The sequence below is a fragment of the Pan paniscus genome, chromosome 8 (genome assembly GCF_029289425.2).
Source record: "Pan paniscus chromosome 8, NHGRI_mPanPan1-v2.0_pri, whole genome shotgun sequence".
NCBI lineage: Eukaryota > Metazoa > Chordata > Mammalia > Primates > Hominidae > Pan > Pan paniscus.
In genome coordinates, this window is record NC_073257.2 from 144,843,961 (window position 1) to 144,866,383 (window position 22,423).

General features: G+C 53.0%; 1 protein-coding gene across 1 annotated transcript in view; it reads right to left on the reverse strand.

The window, feature by feature from the left end:
• The window catches only part of CFAP46 (cilia and flagella associated protein 46), a 215,699-nt gene that overhangs the window by 26,770 nt on the left and 166,506 nt on the right, over positions 1-22,423 (reverse strand). The window contains exons 46-51 of the mRNA XM_055093516.1: positions 18,881-18,978; positions 18,207-18,283; positions 17,363-17,493; positions 16,713-16,834; positions 16,099-16,181; positions 15,416-15,583 (exon numbers count right to left, since the gene is read on the reverse strand). Coding sequence (XP_054949491.1) covers positions 15,416-15,583; positions 16,099-16,181; positions 16,713-16,834; positions 17,363-17,493; positions 18,207-18,283; positions 18,881-18,978 — 679 coding nt within the window. The remainder of the gene's footprint in view (positions 1-15,415; positions 15,584-16,098; positions 16,182-16,712; positions 16,835-17,362; positions 17,494-18,206; positions 18,284-18,880; positions 18,979-22,423) is intronic.

Below are 22,423 nucleotides of genomic sequence, written 5' to 3' on the forward strand. Positions count from 1 at the left end.
GATGTGTGCTGTGTGAGCACTGATGTGTGCTGTGTGTGCTGTGTGTGTGCTGTGTGAGTGCTGATGTGTGCTGTGTGTGCTGATGTGTGCTGTGTGAGCACTGATGTGTGCTGTGTGAGTGCTGATGTGTGCTGATGTGTGCTGTGTGTGCTGTGTGAGCACTGATGTGTGCTGTGTGTGCTGTGTGTGTGCTGTGTGAGTGCTGATGTGTGCTGTGTGTGCTGATGTGTGCTGTGTGAGCACTGATGTGTGCTGTGTGAGTGCTGATGTGTGCTGTGTGTGCTGTGTGTGCGGTGATGTGTGCTGTGTGTGCTGTGTGTGTGCTGTGTGAGCACTGATGTGTGCTGTGTGTGCTGATGTGTGCTGTGTGTGCTGTGTGTGCGGTGATGTGTGCTGTGTGTGCTGATGTGTGTGCTCTGTGCACTGATGTGTGCTGTGTGAGTGCTGATGTGTGCTGTGTGAGTGCTGATGTGTGCTGTGTGTGCTGATGTGTGCTGTGTGTGCTGTGTGTGCGGTGATGTGTGCTGTGTGTGGTGTGTGTGTTCTGTGTGTGCGCTGATGTGTGCTGTGTGTGTGCTGTGTGTGTGCTGTGTGAGTGCTGATGTGTGCTGTGTGTGCTGATGTGTGCTGTGTGAGTGCTGATGTGTGCTGTGTGTGCTGTGTGTGCACTGATGTGTGCTGTGTGTGCTGATGTGTGCTGTGTGTGTGCTGATGTGTGCTGTGTGAGTGCTGATGTGTGCTGTGTGTGCTGTGTGTGCTGTGTGCTGTGTGTGTGCTGATGTGTGCTGTGTGTGCTGATGTGTGCTGTGTGTGCTGTGTGTGCTGTGTGTGCTGTGTGCTGTGTGTGTGCTGATGTGTGCTGTGTGTGCTGATGTGTGCTGTGTGTGCTGTGTGTGCTGTGTGCTGTGTGAGTGCTGATGTGTGCTGTGTGTGCTGATGTGTGCTGTGTGAGCACTGATGTGTGCTGTGTGCTGATGTGCGCTGTGTGTGTGCTGATGTGTGCTGTGTGAGTGCTGATGTGTGCTGTGTGTGCTGTGTGTGCTGATGTGTGCTGTGTGTGCTGTGTGAGCACTGATGTGTGCTGTGTGTGCTGTGTGTGCGGTGATGTGTGCTGTGTGTGCTGTGTGTGTGCTGATGTGTGCTGTGTGAGCACTGATGTGTGCTGTGTGTGCTGTGTGTGCGGTGATGTGTGCTGTGTGTGCTGTGTGTGTGCTGTGTGCACTGATGTGTGCTGTGTGTGCTGATGTGTGCTGTGTGTGCTGTGTGAGCACTGATGTGTGCTGTGTGTGCTGTGTGTGCGGTGATGTGTGCTGTGTGTGCTGTGTGTGTGCTGATGTGTGCTGTGTGAGCACTGATGTGTGCTGTGTGTGCTGTGTGTGCGGTGATGTGTGCTGTGTGTGCTGTGTGTGTGCTGTGTGCACTGATGTGTGCTGTGTGTGCTGATGTGTGCTGTGTGTGCTGTGTGTGCGGTGATGTGTGCTGTGTGTGCTGTGTGTGTGCTGTGTGTGCGCTGATGTGTGCTGTGTGTGCTGTGTGTGCGGTGATGTGTGCTGTGTGTGCTGTGTGTGTGCTGTGTGTGCGCTGATGTGTGCTGTGTGTGTGCTGTGTGCTGTGTGAGTGCTGATGTGTGCTGTGTGTGCTGTGTGTGCTGTGTGTGTGCTGTGTGTGCTGTGTGCTGTGTGAGTGCTGATGTGTGCTGTGTGTGCTGATGTGTGCTGTGTGTGCTGATGTGTGCTGTGTGTGCTGTGTGTGTGCTGTGTGCACTGATGTGTGCTGTGTGTGCTGATGTGTGCTGTGTGTGCTGTGTGTGCGGTGATGTGTGCTGTGTGTGCTGTGTGTGTGCTGTGTGTGCGCTGATGTGTGCTGTGTGTGTGCTGTGTGCTGTGTGAGTGCTGATGTGTGCTGTGTGTGCTATGTGTGCTGTGTGCTGTGTGAGTGCTGATGTGTGCTGTGTGAGTGCTGATGTGTGCTGTGTGTGCTGTGTGTGCGGTGATGTGTGCTGTGTGTGCTGTGTGTGTGCTGTGTGTGCGCTGATGTGTGCTGTGTGTGTGCTGTGTGCTGTGTGAGTGCTGTGTGTGTGCTGTGTGTGCTGTGTGTGCTGATGTGTGCTGTGTGTGCTGTGTGTGTGCTGTGTGTGCTGTGTGCTGTGTGAGTGCTGATGTGTGCTGTGTGAGTGCTGATGTGTGCTGTGTGTGCTGATGTGTGCTGTGTGTGCTGATGTGTGCTGTTGTGTGCTGTGTGTGCTGTGTGTGCGGTGATGTGTGCTGTGTGAGCACTGATGTGTGCTGTGTGTGTGCTGTGTGCTGTGTGAGCGCTGATGTGTGCTGTGTGTGCTGATGTGTGCTGTGTGTGCTGATGTGTGCTGTGTGTGCTGTGTGTGCGGTGATGTGTGCTGTGTGTGCTGTGTGTGTGCTGTGTGTGCGCTGTGTGCTGTGTGTGTGCTGTGTGTGTGCTGTGTGCTGTGTGTGTGCTGTGTGCTGTGTGAGTGCTGATGTGTGCTGTGTGTGCTGATGTGTGCTGTGTGAGTGCTGATGTGTGCTGTGTGTGCTGATGTGTGCTGTGTGTGTGCTGATGTGTGCTGTGTGAGCACTGATGTGTGCTGTGTGTGCTGATGTGTGCTGTGTGTGTGCTGATGTGTGCTGTGTGAGTGCTGATGTGTGCTGTGTGTGCTGTGTCTGCTGTGTGCTGTGTGTGTGCTGATGTGTGCTGTGTGTGCTGATGTGTGCTGTGTGCGCTGTGTGTGCTGTGTGTGCTGTGTGTGCTGTGTGTGCTGTGTGCTGTGTGAGTGCTGATGTGTGCTGTGTGTGCTGTGTGCTGTGTGTGCTGATGTGTGCTGTGTGAGCACTGATGTGTGCTGTGTGTGCTGATGTGTGCTGTGTGTGTGCTGATGTGTGCTGTGTGAGTGCTGATGTGTGCTGTGTGTGCTGTGTGTGCTGTGTGAGCACTGATGTGTGCTGTGTGTGCTGTGTGTGCGGTGATGTGTGCTGTGTGTGCTGTGTGTGTGCTGATGTGTGCTGTGTGAGCACTGATGTGTGCTGTGTGTGCTGTGTGTGCGGTGATGTGTGCCGTGTGTGCTGTGTGTGTGCTGTGTGCACTGATGTGTGCTGTGTGTGCTGATGTGTGCTGTGTGTGCTGTGTGTGCGGTGATGTGTGCTGTGTGTGCTGTGTGTGTGCTGTGTGCGCTGATGTGTGCTGTGTGTGTGCTGTGTGCTGTGTGAGTGCTGATGTGTGCTGTGTGTGCTGTGTGTGCTGTGTGCTGTGTGAGTGCTGATGTGTGCTGTGTGAGTGCTGATGTGTGCTGTGTGTGCTGTGTGTGCTGATGTGTGCTGTGTGTGCTGTGTGTGTGCTGTGTGTGCTGTGTGCTGTGTGAGTGCTGATGTGTGCTGTGTGTGCTGATGTGTGCTGTGTGTGCTGTGTGTGCTGATGTGTGCTGTGTGTGCTGTGTGTGTGCTGTGTGTGCTGTGTGCTGTGTGAGTGCTGATGTGTGCTGTGTGTGCTGATGTGTGCTGTGTGTGCTGATGTGTGCTGTGTGTGCTGTGTGTGTGCTGTGTGCACTGATGTGTGCTGTGTGTGCTGATGTGTGCTGTGTGTGCTGTGTGTGCGGTGATGTGTGCTGTGTGTGCTGTGTGTGTGCTGTGTGTGCGCTGATGTGTGCTGTGTGTGTGCTGTGTGCTGTGTGAGTGCTGATGTGTGCTGTGTGTGCTGTGTGTGCTGTGTGCTGTGTGAGTGCTGATGTGTGCTGTGTGAGTGCTGATGTGTGCTGTGTGTGCTGTGTGTGCTGATGTGTGCTGTGTGTGCTGTGTGTTTGCTGTGTGTGCTGTGTGCTGTGTGAGTGCTGATGTGTGCTGTGTGAGTGCTGATGTGTGCTGTGTGTGCTGTTGTGTGCTGTGTGTGCTGATGTGTGCTGATGTGTGCTGTGTGTGCGGTGATGTGTGCTGTGTGAGCACTGATGTGTGCTGTGTGTGTGCTGTGTGCTGTGTGAGCGCTGATGTGTGCTGTGTGTGCTGATGTGTGCTGTGTGTGCTGATGTGTGCTGTGTGTGCTGTGTGTGTGCTGTGTGTGCGCTGTGTGCTGTGTGTGTGCTGTGTGTGTGCTGTGTGCTGTGTGTGTGCTGTGTGCTGTGTGAGTGCTGATGTGTGCTGTGTGTGCTGATGTGTGCTGTGTGAGTGCTGATGTGTGCTGTGTGAGCACTGATGTGTGCTGTGTGTGCTGATGTGTGCTGTGTGTGCTGATGTGTGCTGTGTGAGTGCTGATGTGTGCTGTGTGAGTGCTGATGTGTGCTGTGTGAGCACTGATGTGTGCTGATGTGTGCTGTGTGTGCTGTGTGTGCGGTGATGTGTGCTGTGTGTGCTGTGTGTGCTGTGTGAGTGCTGATGTGTGCTGTGTGTGCTGTGTGTGCGGTGATGTGTGCTGTGTGTGCTGTGTGTGCGGTGATGTGTGCTGTGTGAGCAGTGATGTGTGCTGTGTGTGTGCTGATGTGTGCTGTGTGAGCACTGATGTGTGCTGTGTGAGTGCTGATGTATGCTGTGTGTGCTGATGTGTGCTGTGTGTGCTGTGTGTGCTGTGTGTGCGGTGATGTGTGCTGTGTGTGCTGTGTGTGTGCTGTGTGTGCGCTGATGTGTGCTGTGTGTGTGCTGTGTGCTGTGTGAGTGCTGATGTGTGCTGTGTGTGCTGATGTGTGCTGTGTGAGTGCTGATGTGTGCTGTGTGTGCTGATGTGTGCTGTGTGAGTGCTGATGTGTGCTGTGTGTGTGCTGATGTGTGCTGTGTGTGTGCTGATGTGTGCTGTGTGTGCTGATGTGTGCTGTGTGTGTGCTGATGTGTCCTGTGTGAGTGCTGATGTGTGCTGTGTGAGTGCTGATGTGTGCTGTGTGAGTGCTGATGTGTGCTGTGTGTGCTGATGTGTGCTGTGTGTGTGCTGATGTGTGCTGTGTGAGTGCTGATGTGTGCTGTGTGTGTGCTGATGTGTGCTGTGTGAGTGCTGATGTGTGCTGTGTGTGCTGATGTGTGCTGTGTGTGTGCTGATGTGTGCTGTGTGTGTGCTGTGTGTGCGCTGATGTGTGCTGTGTGTGTGCTGTGTGCTGTGTGTGCTGTGTGTGCTGTGTGTGCGGTGATGTGTGCTGTGTGTGCTGATGTGTGCTGTGTGTGCTGATGTGTGCTGTGTGAGCACTGATGTGTGCTGTGTGTGCTGATGTGTGCTGTGTGTGCTGTGAGTGCTGATGTGTGCTGTGTGAGCACTGATGTGTGCTGTGTGTGTGCTGATGTGTGCTGTGTGAGCACTGATGTGTGCTGTGTGAGTGCTGATGTGTGCTGTGTGTGCTGATGTGTGCTGTGTGTGCTGTGTGTGCTGTGTGTGCTGTGTGTGCGGTGATGTGTGCTGTGTGTGCTGTGTGTGTGCTGTGTGTGCGCTGATGTGTGCTGTGTGTGTGCTGTGTGCTGTGTGAGTGCTGATGTGTGCTGTGTGTGCTGATGTGTGCTGTGTGAGTGCTGATGTGTGCTGTGTGTGCTGATGTGTGCTGTGTGTGCTGTGTGTGCGGTGATGTGTGCTGTGTGTGCTGATGTGTGCTGTGTGTGCTGATGTGTGCTGTGTGAGCACTGATGTGTGCTGTGTGTGCTGATGTGTGCTGTGTGTGCTGTGAGTGCTGATGTGTGCTGTGTGAGCACTGATGTGTGCTGTGTGTGCGCTGATGTGTGCTGTGTGTGTGCTGTGTGCTGTGTGAGTGCTGATGTGTGCTGTGTGTGCTGATGTGTGCTGTGTGTGCTGTGTGCTGTGTGAGTGCTGATGTGTGCTGTGTGAGTGCTGATGTGTGCTGTGTGTGTGCTGATGTGTGCTGTGTGTGCTGATGTGTGCTGTGTGTGCTGTGTGTGCTGATGTGTGCTGTGTGTGTGCTGATGTGTGCTGTGTGTGTGCTGTGTGCACTGATGTGTGCTGTGTGCACTGATGTGTGCTGTGTGAGTGCTGATGTGTGCTGTGTGTGTGCTGATGTGTGCTGTGTGAGTGCTGATGTGTGCTGTGTGTGTGCTGATGTGTGCTGTGTGTGTGCTGTGTGTGCGCTGATGTGTGCTGTGTGTGTGCTGTGTGCTGTGTGTGCTGTGTGTGCTGTGTGTGTGGTGATGTGTGCTGTGTGTGCTGATGTGTGCTGTGTGTGCTGATGTGTGCTGTGTGTGCTGTGAGTGCTGATGTGTGCTGTGTGAGTGCTGATGTGTGCTGTGTGAGTGCTGATGTGTGCTGTGTGTGCTGATGTGTGCTGTGTGTGTGCTGATGTGTGCTGTGTGTGTGCTGATGTGTGCTGATGTGTGCTGTGTGTGTGCTGATGTGTGCTGTGTGAGTGCTGATGTGTGCTGTGTGTGTGCTGATGTGTGCTGTGTGTGCTGTGTGCTGTGTGCTGTGTGAGTGCTGATGTGTGCTGTGTGTGCTGATGTGTGCTGATGTGTGCTGTGTGTGTGCTGATGTGTGCTGTGTGAGTGCTGATGTGTGCTGTGTGTGCTGATGTGTGCTGTGTGAGTGCTGATGTGTGCTGTGTGTGCTGATGTGTGCTGTGTGTGTGCTGATGTGTGCTGTGTGAGTGCTGATGTGTGCTGTGTGTGCTGATGTGTGCTGTGTGTGTGCTGTGTGTGCTGTGTGTGCTGATGTGTGCTGTGTGTGCTGTGTGTGTGCTGTGTGTGCTGATGTGTGCTGTGTGTGCTGTGTGCTGTGTGAGTGCTGATGTGTGCTGTGTGAGTGCTGATGTGTGCTGTGTGTGCTGATGTGTGCTGTGTGTGTGCTGTGTGTGCTGTGTGTGCTGATGTGTGCTGTGTGTGTGCTGTGTGTGCTGATGTGTGCTGTGTGTGTGCTGATGTGTGCTGTGTGTGCTGTGTGCTGTGTGAGTGCTGATGTGTGCTGTGTGTGCTGTGTGCTGTGTGTGCTGATGTGTGCTGTGTGTGTGCTGATGTGTGCTGTGTGTGTGCTGATGTGTGCTGATGTGTGCTGTGTGTGTGCTGATGTGTGCTGTGTGAGTGCTGATGTGTGCTGTGTGTGTGCTGATGTGTGCTGTGTGTGCTGTGTGCTGTGTGAGTGCTGATGTGTGCTGTGTGAGTGCTGATGTGTGCTGTGTGTGCTGATGTGTGCTGTGTGTGTGCTGTGTGTGCTGTGTGTGTGCTGTGTGTGTGCTGTGTGCTGTGTGTGTGCTGTGTGTGCACTGATGTGTGCTGTGTGCACTGATGTGTGCTGTGTGAGTGCTGATGTGTGCTGATGTGTGCTGTGTGTGTGCTGATGTGTGCTGTGTGTGCTGTGTGTGTGCTGATGTGTGCTGTGTGTGCTGTGTGCACTGATGTGTGCTGTGTGTGCTGATGTGTGCTGTGTGCACTGATGTGTGCTGTGTGTGTCCACTGCACTGTGGGCTCAGAACCCACTGGGAGGGTGGAGCTCATGTTAGCATTTCTTACCATCTACAGACACGCAATATAAAGGGGCAGGAGGAGCCTTTGGGAGGCAATGAACACGTGCATGGCCTGATCACAATAATGTCTTCGTGGACACACTCATCCACAAACTCACTGAGTGGTCTACGTTAGGCATGTACAGCTTCTTACATGCTGGTCACACCTCAACAAAGTGGCTTAGAAAACATGCTAAAAGCACCAGCTATTAAGAAAAAGATTGATAAATTAGACTATAATAACATTAAAATATTTTGTTCGTCAAAAGACCCATTTAAGAGAGTGAAAAGAACTGGTACAGAGAAGACATTTGTCATTCATATAAACAATAAAAATTATATCCAAAGCATACCAGGAAAATCCAACAAACCTCAAAGAACAAAACCCAGATAACCCCAGAGAAGAACCAGTGAGAGACGAAACAGGCTCTTCACAAACGGCTGGTTGGTGAAAAGCCGAAAGGGCTGGGACTCCCGGGCACACCAGGACATGCAGACAGACAGGGTGTCTGGTAACGGGGGGTGGGGCAGATAAATTGTGGTGGGTGGAACACGGCCGGCCACAGAGACCAGCCACAGAGCCAGGAAGGAACCGGAGCCACAGAGACCAGCCACGGAGCCAGGCAGGAGCCGGAGCCACAGAGACCAGCCACGGAGCCAGGCAGGAGCCAGAGCCACAGAGACCAGCCACGGAGCCAGGCAGGAGCCGGAGCCGCAGAGACCCACCACGGAGCCAGGCAGGAGCCGGAGCCACGGAGCCAGGCAGGAACCGGAGCCACAGAGACCAGCCACGGAGCCAGGCAGGAGCCAGAGCCACAGAGACCAGCCATGGAGCCAGGCAGGAGCCAGAGCCACAGAGACCAGCCACGGAGCCAGGCAGGAGCCAGAGCCACAGAGACCAGCCACAGAGCCAGGCAGGAGCCGGAGCCACAGAGACCAGCCACGGAGCCAGGCAGGAGCCAGAGCCACAGAGACCAGCCATGGAGCCAGGCAGGAGCCAGAGCCACAGAGACCAGCCACGGAGCCAGGCAGGAGCCAGAGCCGCAGAGACCCACCATGGAGCCAGGCAGGAGCCAGAGCCACGGAGCCAGGCAGGAACCGGAGCCACGGAGACCAGCCACGGAGCCAGGCAGGAGCCGGAGCCATGGAGACCAGCCACGGAGCCAGGCAGGAGCCGGAGCCACGGAGACCCGCCACAGAGCCAGGCAGGAGCCGGAGCCATGGAACCAGGCAGGAACCGGAGCCACAGAGACCAGCCACAGAGCCAGGCAGGAGCCAGAGCCACGAGCCACGGAGACCAGCCACGGAGCCAGGCAGGAGCCGGAGCCACGGAGACCAGCCACGGAGCCAGTCAGGAGCTGGAGCCACAGAGCCAGGCAGGAGCTGGATGCAGCGTGTGCCCTCAGATGCCATTTGCACGAGTTTAATAACAGGCACCCCAGGCTGCAGGATTTTGGGGTGCTGATCTTGGAGGTGAGGTGATAAAAGGCCCTGGCTTTGCAGTACAGTCAGGAGGGTGGGCGCTGTGGGTGGCGAGCTGGGCTGGGGAAGCAGGAGTGGCTCTCGGGTGGGTGCAGGTGCTGCCTCCTGCCTGGTTCTCCATTTGGGCATTTTTCTAGAGCCATGGTGCACTTCGCTATCAAAAACGGTTTCCGACACCTCCATGAGCCTCGTGTCTGTGCCAACCGACTCCAGCTCCGGGCTCCCTGCCTCTCCACCCGGCACTCCCACCCTCTCCACAGCCTGAGCCCCACCCAGTCCTGGGCCACTGAGCTGCCCTCCTGCCATGCAGGGCAGACACATCCCCACACAGTGCTCGTCAGGGGAAGGCAGGAGGGCAGCCGGAGGGACCAGCCACAGTTCCGAGAAGGGGCTGACCGTGGCCTGCGATGGACGGGGCACCCAGTGGGCCAGAATCAGACGGAGAACAGCTATAAGCTGCCACGCCGGCTGCTGTGGGAGCTCCTGGGCCTGGAGGAGCCTCCTGGGACACGGTGCCTGCAGGGCCCTCCGTCCTTGGACCTCCTCCTTCAAGGATCCACTTCGCACATGTGCCCTTGTGCAAACTTCCGTGACACCGATGCAAATTTGCTCTTTCTGTATTTCATGTAAAAAATTTCCACTCACAAGCAGGAGACTCCACGAGGCCTTGGGGTCACAGGAAGGCTCGGAGTGCCAGAGTACAGAGTCCAATTTGAGCATTGTTCAGGTTCAACTGACCACAGGGAGCTGCCTGCATTTAAAGTGAGCGACGTGACGGGACTGGACGCTGCACGCCAGCAAGTCATCGCCACAGCGAAGGTCACGGCACACCCAGCCCCAGGAGCTTCCCCAAAATGCCTGCAACCCTCCCTCCTGCACCCACGACCCTCCCCCAACTTCTCCTGCAGCCCCAGCCCCCACCCCCAGGAAGCAACTTACCTGCCTTCTGACTTGTACATTGGTTTGTATTTCCCAGGCTTTTGTAAAAATGAAACCATCCCTGTGCACTCCCTTGATCTGGCCTCTTTCCCTCGGCGTAATCCTTCTGAGTGAGCCCCGTCACCCCTCGGCGTAATCCTGAGTGAGCCCCGTCTACGCTGTCCCACGCACCAACAGCTCGCCCCTCATTGCCGGGCAGGACCCCAGCACGTGGCCGCACCCCAATGTGCTGATCGCCCACTGGGTGTCCAGGTGTCCGTCCTGTGGGTGATGGATCTTTCTGTGGTTTCCCGGTTTAGGTCATTGCAGATAACGCTGCTGTAAACATGTGTATGAGTTTCTGCGGGAGGCGTGTCTCCTTATCTCTTTGGTAGATGGAGTGGAATGACTGCGGCATACAACAGGCCTGCTTTAACTTCTCAAGAAACTGCCAAACTGTCTTCCAAAGTGGCTCCAGCATTCACCATTCCCACCAGCCGAGTATGAGGGTTCCGGTTCCACACCCTCCCAACACGCGCTCTGGCCGACTTTGTGAGTTTCACCCGTTCTAACAGGCGTGCAGGGGTATTCCATCGTGGTTTCCATTTGCATTTCCTTGATAATTAGTGACGTCGGGCATCCTTCCATCGTACTTTGTGTGCTATATCTAAATCTTTTCTCGTGAAGTATCTGTTCAAATCTTTTTAGGGTTGTTTCTTTCTTATTATTCAGTTTTGAGAGTTCTTTATATAGTCTAATCTGTTATCAGATTCTTCCAGTCTTGGCGTAACTTTTCATTTTCTTAACAATATCTTTCAAAGAGTGGAAATTCTTAAATTTGCTGACGGTCATAAAGATTTTCTTCAGTGCTTTCTGCTAGAAATGTGAGGGTCTTTGGTCTCGGATCCATTTCGAGCTGATTTTCCTGCGTGGCGTGCGGCCTCGTTTTTGTTGTGTTTCGTTCTGCACTTGGACGTCCAGGGACTGCAGCCACTCATGGAGATGCCCTTCCTCCACTCAGCGTCCTCGTCCCTTTGCCAGCCACCACCCGGCTGTGCACCTGTGGCGTGCTTCTGGTTCCCCGCCCCATCCCACGGGTCTACACGGCTACCGTCACACCTGCGCTCCACTGTATCAATACCGCACCCGTGTGACGGGGTCCTGACATCAGGTGGTGTGTGCCCTCCTGTTTTGGCTATTATAGGGGTCCCTTACATTTTTATATAACTTTTAGAATAAGCTTGTTAATTTCTACAAAAAAAAAAAATCCTGTGGAGATTTTGACTAGAATTGTGTGGAATCTATAGATCACCTTGGGGCAAGTTGACACCTTGGCAATATTGGGCCTTCTCATCTAAGAGCATGATGTTTCTCTCCATTTGTTGAGTTCTTTAATCTCTCTCGGCAATGTTTTATAGTATGAGTGTATAAAGTCTTGCACCTTTTGTCAAACTTATCCCTAATTATTTCCTGGCTTGGAAGCTATTGTCAATGGTAGTGTTTTAAGTTTTAATTTCTGATAGTTAGTTATATAGAAATGCAATTGGTTTTTGTACCTTGACTTTTATATCCTTCAACCTTGCCAAAATCACTCACTAGTCAGAGTAGCTTTTTCTGTAGATTAGACTACATTTTCTACACAGATGATGAGACCACCTGCAGAGAAAGACCACCTAGATGCTTTTCCTTTTTTCTTCCTGCCTCTCTACTCTGGCCGGGATCTCCAGCGTGGTGCTGACACTGCAGTGAGCGGCCCTGCCTGGCTGCTGGCCTTAGGGGATGGCCTCAGCCTCCTGCCAACCTGCGACGCTCAGGGGCAGGTGTTCTGCAGATGTCCTTTGCCAGCTGGAAGAAGCCGCCTTCCCCTCCTCATTTTCTGAGAGTTTGTATTCCGAATGGATGTTGGGTTTTGTCAAATGCTTTTCTGCATCTATTGCAATCATCAGATAGTCTTTATTTTTTAGCTTATGAATGCGGTGAATTACATTGGCTGATTTTTCAAATATTAAATTAATTACCCTTGTATTTCTGGGTTAAAACCCACTTGGACATAATATAAATCCTTGTAACATATTGTTTTGCTCCATTTCCTAACATTTTGTTAAGAATGTTATTAGCATCTATAGCCATGAGGCATATTGGTCCATTTTTTTTTAATCTCCTAATGTCTTTTTCTGGGTTTGGTATCCGGATAATGCCAGCCTCAGAAAATCAGTTGGGAAGCAGAGTCTCCTCTTTAATTGCTGTGGGAGGATGTGTGTAGAAATCCTCTGGGTATAGATGTTTTTTCTTTTCTTTTTTCTTTTTTTATTTTGAGATGGAGTCTCGCTCTGTCACCCAGGCTGGAGTACAGTGGTGTGATCTCAGCTCACTGCAACCTCCACCTCCCGGGTTCAAGCAATTCTCCTGTCTTAGCCTCCTGAGTAGCTGGGATTACAGGCACATGCCACCACACCCAGCTAATTTTTGTGTTTTTAGTAGAGATGGGGTTTCACCATCTTGGCCAGGCTGGTCTTGAACTCCTGACCTCGTGATCTACCTGACTTGGCCTCCCAAAGTGCTGGGATTACAGGCGTGAGCCACCACGCCCAGCCAAGGCTTTTTCTTTGTGGGAAGATTTTAAACTAAAGATTCTATTACTTTAATAGATACAGGCCTATCCAGGTCATCCCTTTCTTCTTGAGCGAGTTTGGAAGTTTGGGTCTTTCGAGGAACTTGTCCATTTCATCTAAGTTGTTAAGTTTATTGGTGCAGCATTATTCATTATTTACTTTTTATCCTCTCTTGACTCTGTAGTGATGCTGCCTCTATCATTTTTGATATTGATAATTTTGTGTCTCTTTTTTCCTGATCAGCCTGACCTGACTAGCGGTGTATTAATTTTATTGATTTTTCTCAAAGCACTTGCTTCTGGTTTGTGTTTCTGTTTCCTGTGTCATAGATTTCTGTTCTTATTTTCATCATCCTTGATGATGCTTGTGTTGAATTTGCTCTTTTTCTAATTTCTGAAGATAGAAATAGCAGTCATTGCTTTGCAGCCTTTTTCTTTCCTAACATACATGCTTAGTTCCATAAAGTCCTTCTTGCGCTTCAGCAGCATCCACACATAATGATAAATTGTGCTTTTGTCTTCATTCACATCACAATATTTTCTAAATTTCCCTCCTTTTAATTTCTTCTTTTATCCGTGGGTATTTAAGAAGCATATTTAGTTTCCAAGTGTCTGGGTTTTTCCAGGCATGGTTTCTGTTATTAAGCTCTAATTTAACTCCACTGTGGTCAGAGAACCTACTGTGGGTAATTTGGACCCTTTCATATTTTTGAGGCTTGTTTTATGGCTCAACTTAGGGTATATCTTGTCAGATGTTCTGTGTGTGTGTGTGTGTGTGTAAAAAGTGTACATTCTTCTGCCATGGGGGGAATGTTACATCATGTTTTATGGCTCAACTTAGGGTATATCTTGTCAGATGTTCTGTGTGTGTGTGTGTGTGTAAAAAGTGTACATTCTTCTGCCATGGGGGGAATGTTACATCAATGTCCATTACTGATTTGATGCATATTTGTTCCATCACTGTTGAGAAAGGGAGGTTGACCTCCCCAGCCATCCTCGGGTACGTCTTGATTGTTCTGTGGCTCCGTGGGTTTTGTCTCGTGTGTTTTGCAGGGATGTTAATCGATGTACAGACACTGAGGTTTCACACCCTCTTCATGAATTAGCCTCCTCCTCTTTACGGAATGGCCCACTGTAGCCCTGGTCACGTTCCCAGGATGAACTCCACCTTTTCCAATTTAATCTCACCATGCCAACCTTCTTTGGATACTAAGAGATAAGGTTTTTCCATCCTTTCTTTTTAACTTACCATTTTCTTTGTATTTAAAGTGGGTTTCTTGGAGGGAGCATATTTTGAACGCTGAATTTTCATTTAATCAGATGATATTTTTCTTTTAGTTGGGGGTGTTTAGACACTTAATGTGATGATAGATATGGTTGGGTTGAAATATACTATCTTGCTATTTGTTTTTTATTTTTCCTATCTGTTCTCTGTTCCCTTTTTTTCTGTGTTTTTTTGGATTAAGGGTATGTTTATGATTCCATTTCATCTTCTTCATTATGTATTTGCTATAAACTCTGTGGGGTTTTTTGTTTGTTTTTCTTGTTTTGTTTTTATTGATTACTTGAGGATGTATAGTTTATAACTTTATCACAGTCTATCTCCAAGTAATATTATACCACTTTCTCCAGAGGATGGAGACTTTAAATACTTTGCTTCCATTCCCTCCCTCTCATCTTTTGTGCTGTCGTCATTCATTTCACATTTATGTTATAAAGCCCCATACCATTATTATTGTCTTTTGCTCTAAGCTTTTTGCTCAAAAATATTTTAAAGAGATTTTGAAAATAAAGGCGTTTTAAGTGTTTATCCGTGTTTTCACTATTTTCAGAGCTGTCTCTTTCCCTGGCCTCGCACACAGGTGGTGGCTGTCTTCCTGCCGAGGGCTCTGCGGATCTCGGAGTGGCCGTTCCTTGCAGCTCTCTCCTTCCAGGTGTCCCGCCCTGCACGTTGTAGCTGTCAGTTTCCCAGACTCCAAACTGCCTGTCCTCAACTTGGGGAGACCCCTGGGCTCTTCCTGCCCCCCCCACAATGCTGTGGCCTGGAAATTCCCCAGAGAGTAAGAGCTGGGTGGGCCATGGCGCTCGCCAGCCAACCCCCCTTCGAGGACCCCGTCCTGCGCGGACTGCTCGTCAATGTTTGAAAACCCTCATTTCATGTGCTTTTCTCTGGTTTTTATTTGTCTCAGCGGGAAGAACGAATCTGGTCCCTGTTACTTCATCTGAGATGGAAGCAAAAGTCCAGTCGATTTATTTTTAATTTTATTTGATACTGAAGTGCAGAAAACTGCACGTACCGCAAGGGTAGCGCTCGGGGAAGTTTCACAACCGGGGCACGTCTGCACAGCCAGCGCTCAGTCACAGAATGTCATCACCCCCGAATCCCAGCCGAGCTCAGGGCCTTCCGCGCGCTCCCTCGTGCTTTTCACCGTCTGAGTGATTAACGGAGAGGCTGGCTGTTTACTACACATCTGGTCCCCTCCTTTGAAACAGGTATTTGCGGGGGCAAGAACAGCGTTAAGTTCGTCTTCCCTGTGTGTTTAGCACCAGGATACTGGCACATAGCAGGTATTTTATAAATAGTTTTGAGTGTTTATATATATCCATATATATTTTATTTTTGACAGGGTCTCACTCTGTTGCCCAGGCTGGAGTGCAGTGGCGCCATCTCAGCTCCCCAAAGCCTCAGTCTCCCAGGCTCAAACCATCCTCCCACCTCCCAGCCTCCTGAGTAGCCGGGACCACAGGTGCACACCACCATGCCCGGCTCATTTTAAACTTTCTTGTAGAGATGCACTCTCACCATGTTGCCCAGGCTGGTGAGTATTTATATCTCACAAATATCTTTGAATGAATAAATGCCTAGAAAAATGTTGCAACATTTGATGATTATTTTTTGATAGGAGCTAACATTGTTTCATCTGAAAAATAATTTAAATATTTCCATTTTAAAATTACACATTAAGGTGGCTGAGGGCAGTTCCTACCTGTCTCTTCTTTATGGAGGCGATTCCACAGCATTTGAAGAGAAAATTCTCGTGACACAGAGGAAATTGTCCCTTCATCGAACACAGAGAGACCTTCCAGTGGCAGCTCCAGGAGATGTCTGTCTGCGATCAGGACTATCTTATCGGCAACCTCGGGCTGGACTGTGTCTGGGAAACAGCAGTGCAGGGAGATCAGCTCCTGAAGACGGGACCCCTCCCACGGGGTCACGGGGCTCCGTCTTCTGACTTGGCTGCTGGGCGCTGGGAAAGGCTGGCAGCCCGCCTTGACTCCATACCACCTCCTCCTCCAGATGCCCCAGAACGGGGCGAGGAACAGCCTCCCATCGCGCCTGTCCCTCCACACGATTCTTTTTGTTAGCAAGCACGTGTGGTGTGGCGGGGCTGACAATCCACCCACGCGAAGGTGGCTGTGCGGAGTTCCGTGGTGCTCTCAGGAGGCTTGGCACAGAGCCTCCTACCCAGAGGGCTGGTCCAGGGCTGTGCGGAGAACCTTCCGGGGACCTCAGGCGCAGGGAGGCCTCAGGGGAAGGAGCAGCAGGGCTTGTGGGACTCCTGGGTTCCTGATCCCCCTTGGCGTTCCCGGATGGGTGGGTGGATCCCAACCCCACCTCTTCTGGCGGGATGAGCTCCCCAGGCTGAGTGGCCGCGCCCGCCCCACTCACTGTGTTGTCCTGTGGACGTTTTCCTCTCCTTGTCTTTGCCCTTCGACTTCCCTGAATCGGCAACAACCGCAGGTGTCTGCACTCTGAAAGTCAGGTTATATATTCGGGTTTAAGAAACAGAGATAACAAACGCTTGGAATATAGGCGACACCTGCTCAGCCTGTTTCACTCTAAGGCAGCAGCACCACGAATCCCCACGCTCACTTCTGGGGATGGTCCCACTGAGGTGGGGCCGGGATGAGCCACAGGATTTTGGGATCATCTCTGATCCACCAGCCAAGCTAAACGGTGCCAGGTGTCCGTCCCCTCTGCCTTCCTTCCCACCCCAAATCAAAGCAGCCCGGGCGGTCCCTCGGAGGTGCTTGCCCTCCCACCCCACACTTGGGCCAGGGGCTGGAGGGACCGTGGGCAGTGGGCAGTGGGCAGTACTCCTCCAGGCAGGAATGGAGGCAGAACCAGGAAGAACTGCTTCCTGGGAGCAGGCGGGCGGCGCCGAGTCCTGAACAAAGGCGGCCGAGAAGGCACAGCAAGCACACGTGGTTGGCCACAGCACTGGACACACGTGTCCATGCGTGAGCGTGGTGGGGTGCCAGCCTCAACGTCATCCCCAGTACCTGGCCTTGGAGAGGCTGATCAGGGGGAATAGCGGCTGCAGAAGCTCCTCCAGGGGCCCTAGGACGCTGCTGAGCCTCTGCACAGGGCGCTCCTTCTCTTCCACCTGCAGGCCTTCTGGCTCCTACCACAATCCAAAAAAGAGGCCCCCGTAGCAAACAGGGCGTATGGCCCAGAGGCCGCGAGGGCCAGGCCCCTGCAGAAAGGCCGAGCTCCTGCCCCTTCTGCAAACAGCATGGTGGACAAGGGCACCTGGCTCGGCAACGAGGGCCCCACAGCACCTGGCCCATCCTCTGGAGGGTCACCCTGAGACCCCAGCCCCCACCCATCTCCTCTGCCCGCACCACGGAGGGTCCTGCCTGTGGGGACAGCCGGGCCCAGGTGACCCTGAGCTCTGCGGAGCAGAGTGGGCCGGGCCCCTCCTGTTTGTGCTTCAGGGATCAGACACGGCCAAGGAGCCCAAGGAGCAAGTTCTCCCCCCACATGGACCTTGGCCTGGGAGTTGGGCAGTGCCCAGGTGTTGGGATGGCCCAAGCCCTTCAGCAGCCTGGGCTAGCACCCTGCCCCTCCCCCCACCTCGCCAGGGTCCTGGCTCTCAGGGGTGGGGAGCAGAGGGTCCCGGCTGGGTGGCTTGGAGCCTGGAGGGCCTCACCGAGCCTATGTTCAGGGCCATGTCCTCGCTGTACACCTGGGCCTGGGCCTGCTTCCGGAACTGCTGGGCACAGGCCAGCAGGTGGGAGAAGGCAGTGGGACTTATGGCCAGACGCATCACCTTGCAGGAGCCTGCGGGGACATGGACACACCCTCTGTCGCTGCCTAGGGCTGAGGATGGCAGCTGGACCAGCTGGACCATGCATGGTGAGCACTGGGAAAAGGGCTGCTGTCCCGCAGGAAAGGCTGCATGGATGGAAGTCCCTTCCTCCATGTGGGGTCCCCCTGGTCCCATGCTGTGGAGGCGCTGCCACATCATTGCGCAGCCAGCGGATGGGCCTCCTGGGCCCCAGGGAAGCACACGCCCCGTCTACACCTGTTTCCAGAATGTCACAGGCTCTACAGACCCCTCCATCCCCGTGGGTGGAGGGCTGGGAGAGGCCACACCCCTGGGACCCCAGCGGCTCCCTGGTGGGCCTTCAGCTTCTGGAAGGAAAGGGCCTGTGTGCAGGGAGCCTGAGGCACAGTGGGCATCAGCTCTGCTCCCGCCCCTGCTCCCCTCCTGAAACCGCTCCCCTCCCGCCCCTGCTCCCCCTTCCCCATGCTCCCGTCCCCTCCGCTCCCCTCCCCCTGCTCCTGCCCCTACTCCCCTCTCCCCCAGCTCCCCTCCCCACTTCCCGTCCCCACTCCCCTCCCCCACTCCTGCCCCTGCTCCCCTCCCCCTCTCGCCCTGCTCCCCCTCCCCTCCACCTCTTCCCTCCCCCTCCCCACACTGCCCTGCTCACCTCCCCACTCTCGCCCACGCTCCGCCTGCCCTGCTCCCCCTCCCCTGCAGCCCTGCTCACCTCCCACCGCCTGCACCTTTCCTTTGGCTGCAGTAATGAACTTGGGTTTCTCGTAGGCAGCGCCGTACAGACGGGACCTGCTGGCAGGACGTGGGCCAGGGTCGCAGGCAAGCCATGAAGGAAACACACCTCACAGCCCAGCTCCAGCGACCTCAGAGGAGCCCAGTGAGGCCAACTCTGCAGACCATGGACGCCCAGCAGGGCCCTCCCCGTGTGCGCCTCCAGGGGCACCGCTGGGTGTGCATGGCCGGTCAGGACGTGGATTGAGAACACGCTGGGTCATGCACCGGGCACTTGGCCACGGCCAGTGAGTTCTGTGGTCACTGCCAGAGGCACCGCCGGCTGGCTCCAGGCCAGTGGGAGCTGGAGAGGACAGCTGTCCTGCTCTCGGCTCCACCATAACAGTGACCTTCGGGTCCAGACGCCCAGACCAGACACAAAGACCCTGTACTGGAGACAGGTCACAGGAAGGGGTGTGTGGCGTCTCTGGACCGCCCCCGCCCTTGGGGTACCCGGTGTCTGTCCGGCACCTTCTCGGGACTGTCCGGGCGTTTCCCGAGTCCCAGGCCTCCCTGGGGTGGGGCTGAGGTGTGGGCAGCCCACGGCTGGGTCTCTGCCTCCCTGAGGCCTCTCAGCGGGCTGGGGGCGGCCTCAACAAGAAGGACCGGCTTTACCTGTCCCCTGAGAGGTGCAGAAAGAGGATCCAAAAGGTCGGAGGCATCTCATTCAAGAGGTTAAAATGCTGCTCAGTGACGCAGAGATTTTGCCAAGCCTGCGTGGTGAAAAACGGCTATCAGGGGACGCATTTAGGACGCAAGGACGTCGCTGTGCTGCTCCCCTCATTTCCAGGAGACCTCGTGGCAGAGCCACGGCGGGGGCTTTGTACCCTTCCTGCCCCAGGCTGGGCCCTTGGGGTGGGGGGCCCTGCTGGAAGTGACTCGGGGCTGCCACCAGGGGGCAGCAGAGGCACGCAAGAGTCACCGGCGGCCCCAAAATGTCATTTCTCTCCGGTTGTTAATGTTTAGAAACCTGATTTGCATGACGCAAAGTGCATGTTCACCAAACCCAAAATAACAAATGGAAAATTCTCCAGCGCCTCCTCTGTGAGTGGTGCCTTTCCCTCCATCCTTCTGTGTCCTCCACACCACACATGGAGACATACATGTACAGACACATGGATGCATGCAGACACACAAGTGTGCACAGACACGCACTCACACAGACAGGCACGGACACACACAGACATGCACCCTTGCACAGATGCACACACGGAGACATGCACGGACACACACAGATGCACGTGTACATGGACCCAGACACACAGACATGCACAGACACCCACCCGTGCATAGACATGCTCATGCAGACATGCACGGACACACACATGCCCACGTACACAGATGCACACACACAGACATGCACGGACACACACATGCCCACGTACACAGATGCACACACACAGACATGCACGGACACACATGCACACGTACACAGATGCACACACACAGACATGCACGGACACACACATGCACACGTACACAGATGCACACACACAGACATGCACGGACACACACAGATGAACGCATACATGGACCCAGACACGCAGACATGCATGGACACAGACACGCACGCATACACAGACGCACACACTCACGCAGACATGCATGGACACACATGTACACAGTGCAGACTCAGAGCCGTGCCCCCATGCTCCCCTGGGGAAGGCCCTCTCTTCCTGGCCTTAGGCCCCTGGGATGCCAGTCGGCTGTGGTCAGGCGGTGCAGGCAGCAGCTCCAGCCCGTCCGCTCCCATGGACTATGAGTCTGTCTAATACCAGACCCGGCACGCAGTTCAGGCTCCTCACCACCAGCGGCAGGCGGCCACCACAGCCCCTGAGGGCCAGCCAGAGGGCTCCTGGAGGCTTGGGCCTCTCCGCATGGGCAGCCCTCCATCGAGCTGTGAGGCTTGTGGTTCTGAGTCATAGCTTCAAGTTTGCACAAACAAAGCAGTTTTTATAAAACTTACTATCAAAGTAGAATATACAGAAAGTGGCGTAAAAGCCCATGCGTGAAAAGCTCGATGGATTTTTGCAGTGGGCACACCTGTGTGGCCAGGCAAAGAGATCGGACATTGCCGGCCACTGGCCCTCGTCCCCACAAGGGGACCACAACAGATTCTAGCAGCTCAGGTGGGCTTTTCTGCCGGGCCTCTGGCTTGCGCCGTGGGCTTCACCCAGGTGGAGCGTGGGGCTGGCCTTCCTCCCTGCAGATGCCACAGCTGGGAATGCCACAGCTGGGAATGCCACAGCGTCTTCATCTGTTCTGTGGCCAAGGGCATCTGGGTGGCTTCCCGTCGCTGGGGGTCATGAGCGATGCTGCTCTCTGGGGACCCCAGCGAAGGATTTCTACCGGGTGCAGAGTCAGGTGCAGCCTTGCTGTGTCAGCTACAGCGATTCTGCCAGAACCCTGCCCAGGGGCTGCTGCACCCACGGGCTACTGTGCCAAGGGGGGGGGGCATGAGGCCCAGGGAGCCTCAGCTGCCCCCATCCCCATCTCATCCCCACTGGCCGTGTCCTCCTTTTCCGTGGGAGCCATTCTGGTTGGTGTCTGGTTATCTGCGTCAGGCTTCAATTTTGCATTTCCCTGACTAATGAACTTGAGCACCATTAAAATTATTGGCCACACGAATCTCTGCTTTTGTGAGATTCCAACCTCGTGCCATCTTCAATCAGTGTCTCCTTTTCTTACTGAAAAGGGACCCACACCCTTCATCCATGTGGGATGCACATGTGTCGGCAACCTAGTGTCAATATCTTCTCTTCTCATTCTCTGTGGCTGCCCCTTGACTCTCGGCAGGGCGTTTTTGGTGAACAGAACTTCTGAATTTCAGCGCAGTCTGATTTGTCATTTTTCCCTTGTACGGCTCCTACCCTGTGTCTCCCGTGGCCACAGGGGAGTGGCGCAGCCCCAGGTCCCCACAAGGGACACAGCCCTGGGCCACCTGCCAGGCCATCTCTGTGGAAAACAACATTGCTAATAGCTCAGGGGAACCAGGCTAAGACCTCACCGGAAGGAGGAAGAGCCTCCGTGAACCCTCGGCCACAGAGAGAACTGGTGGCTTCACGGCACGGAGCCTCTCGGCCCACACACACGGAACAGCACCCGAGTTCTTCAGTCTCTTGGTTCTGTATTTTCTTTTCAGTCTTTCTACATGTTATTTCTTTTTCTAGTCATATTGTTCTGTATTCAATACAAGTGCTGATAGGGTGTACATTTCCACTCTTGGGGAAAACTTTTCAATACTGTACCATTAAATATGATGCATGCTAGGGCTGTATAGATATTCTTTATTGGATTAAGGACATTTGCTTCTATCTTAATTTTAAAAATCATGAGTTGATGTTGGATTTTGAAAGACACCTTTTTTGCACCTGTCAAGGTGATTTTGCGATTTATCTCCTTTTCCTTCTGTTAACATGGTCAATGATATTGAATGATTTTTGAATATTGAACCACGTGGAACACAACTACTTCACCCTGACGTGGCGCCCTTTATAACTGCTGGACTTTATTTGCGGTATTTTGTTAGGATTTTTGTGTAATAGTGATGAGAGAGCTTTTCCTTTCTTGTAATGTCCCTGCTAAGTTTCTAGTGTCAACGTTCATCTGGCCTCTTAGTAAAAGAGGAAGTTGTTTGCTTTATTTCTACTTTCTATAAGTTTTCAAAGCAGTTATTTATTCTTTCAGTTTTTGGAAGAATTTACTGGTGAAGCCAGTGGGGTCTGGGTTTTCTTTGTAGCAACATTTTAAATAAAAGATTCAATTTCTTTAACAGACATTGAATCATTTGGATTTTCTACGCTTCTGTTGGCTTTGGTGAGCTGTGTTTTGTTGAGGAGTTGGTCCATTTGAGTCTGGTGTCGCCTGTATTGGAGTAAGGCTGTCAAGAACATTCTGTGTGAACTTTCAATGCCTGCATCATCTCAGGGATGGGTCTTTTTCTTACTGATACTGGAAACTCGCCTTTTCCCTTTCTTTCTTGAGCAGGTGTTTCTCCATTTCATTGTCTTCTCTTTGGAACCAACTTGTGCCTTGGATTTCCTCTGCTGGTTTTGGCTTCACTGTTTCTGATGTTGTATTGATTTGTCCTCTTTCATTTTTCTTAGCTGTAATTTATTGTTGTTGTCCAGCTTCTTGAAATCAAAGCTTAAATCAAGG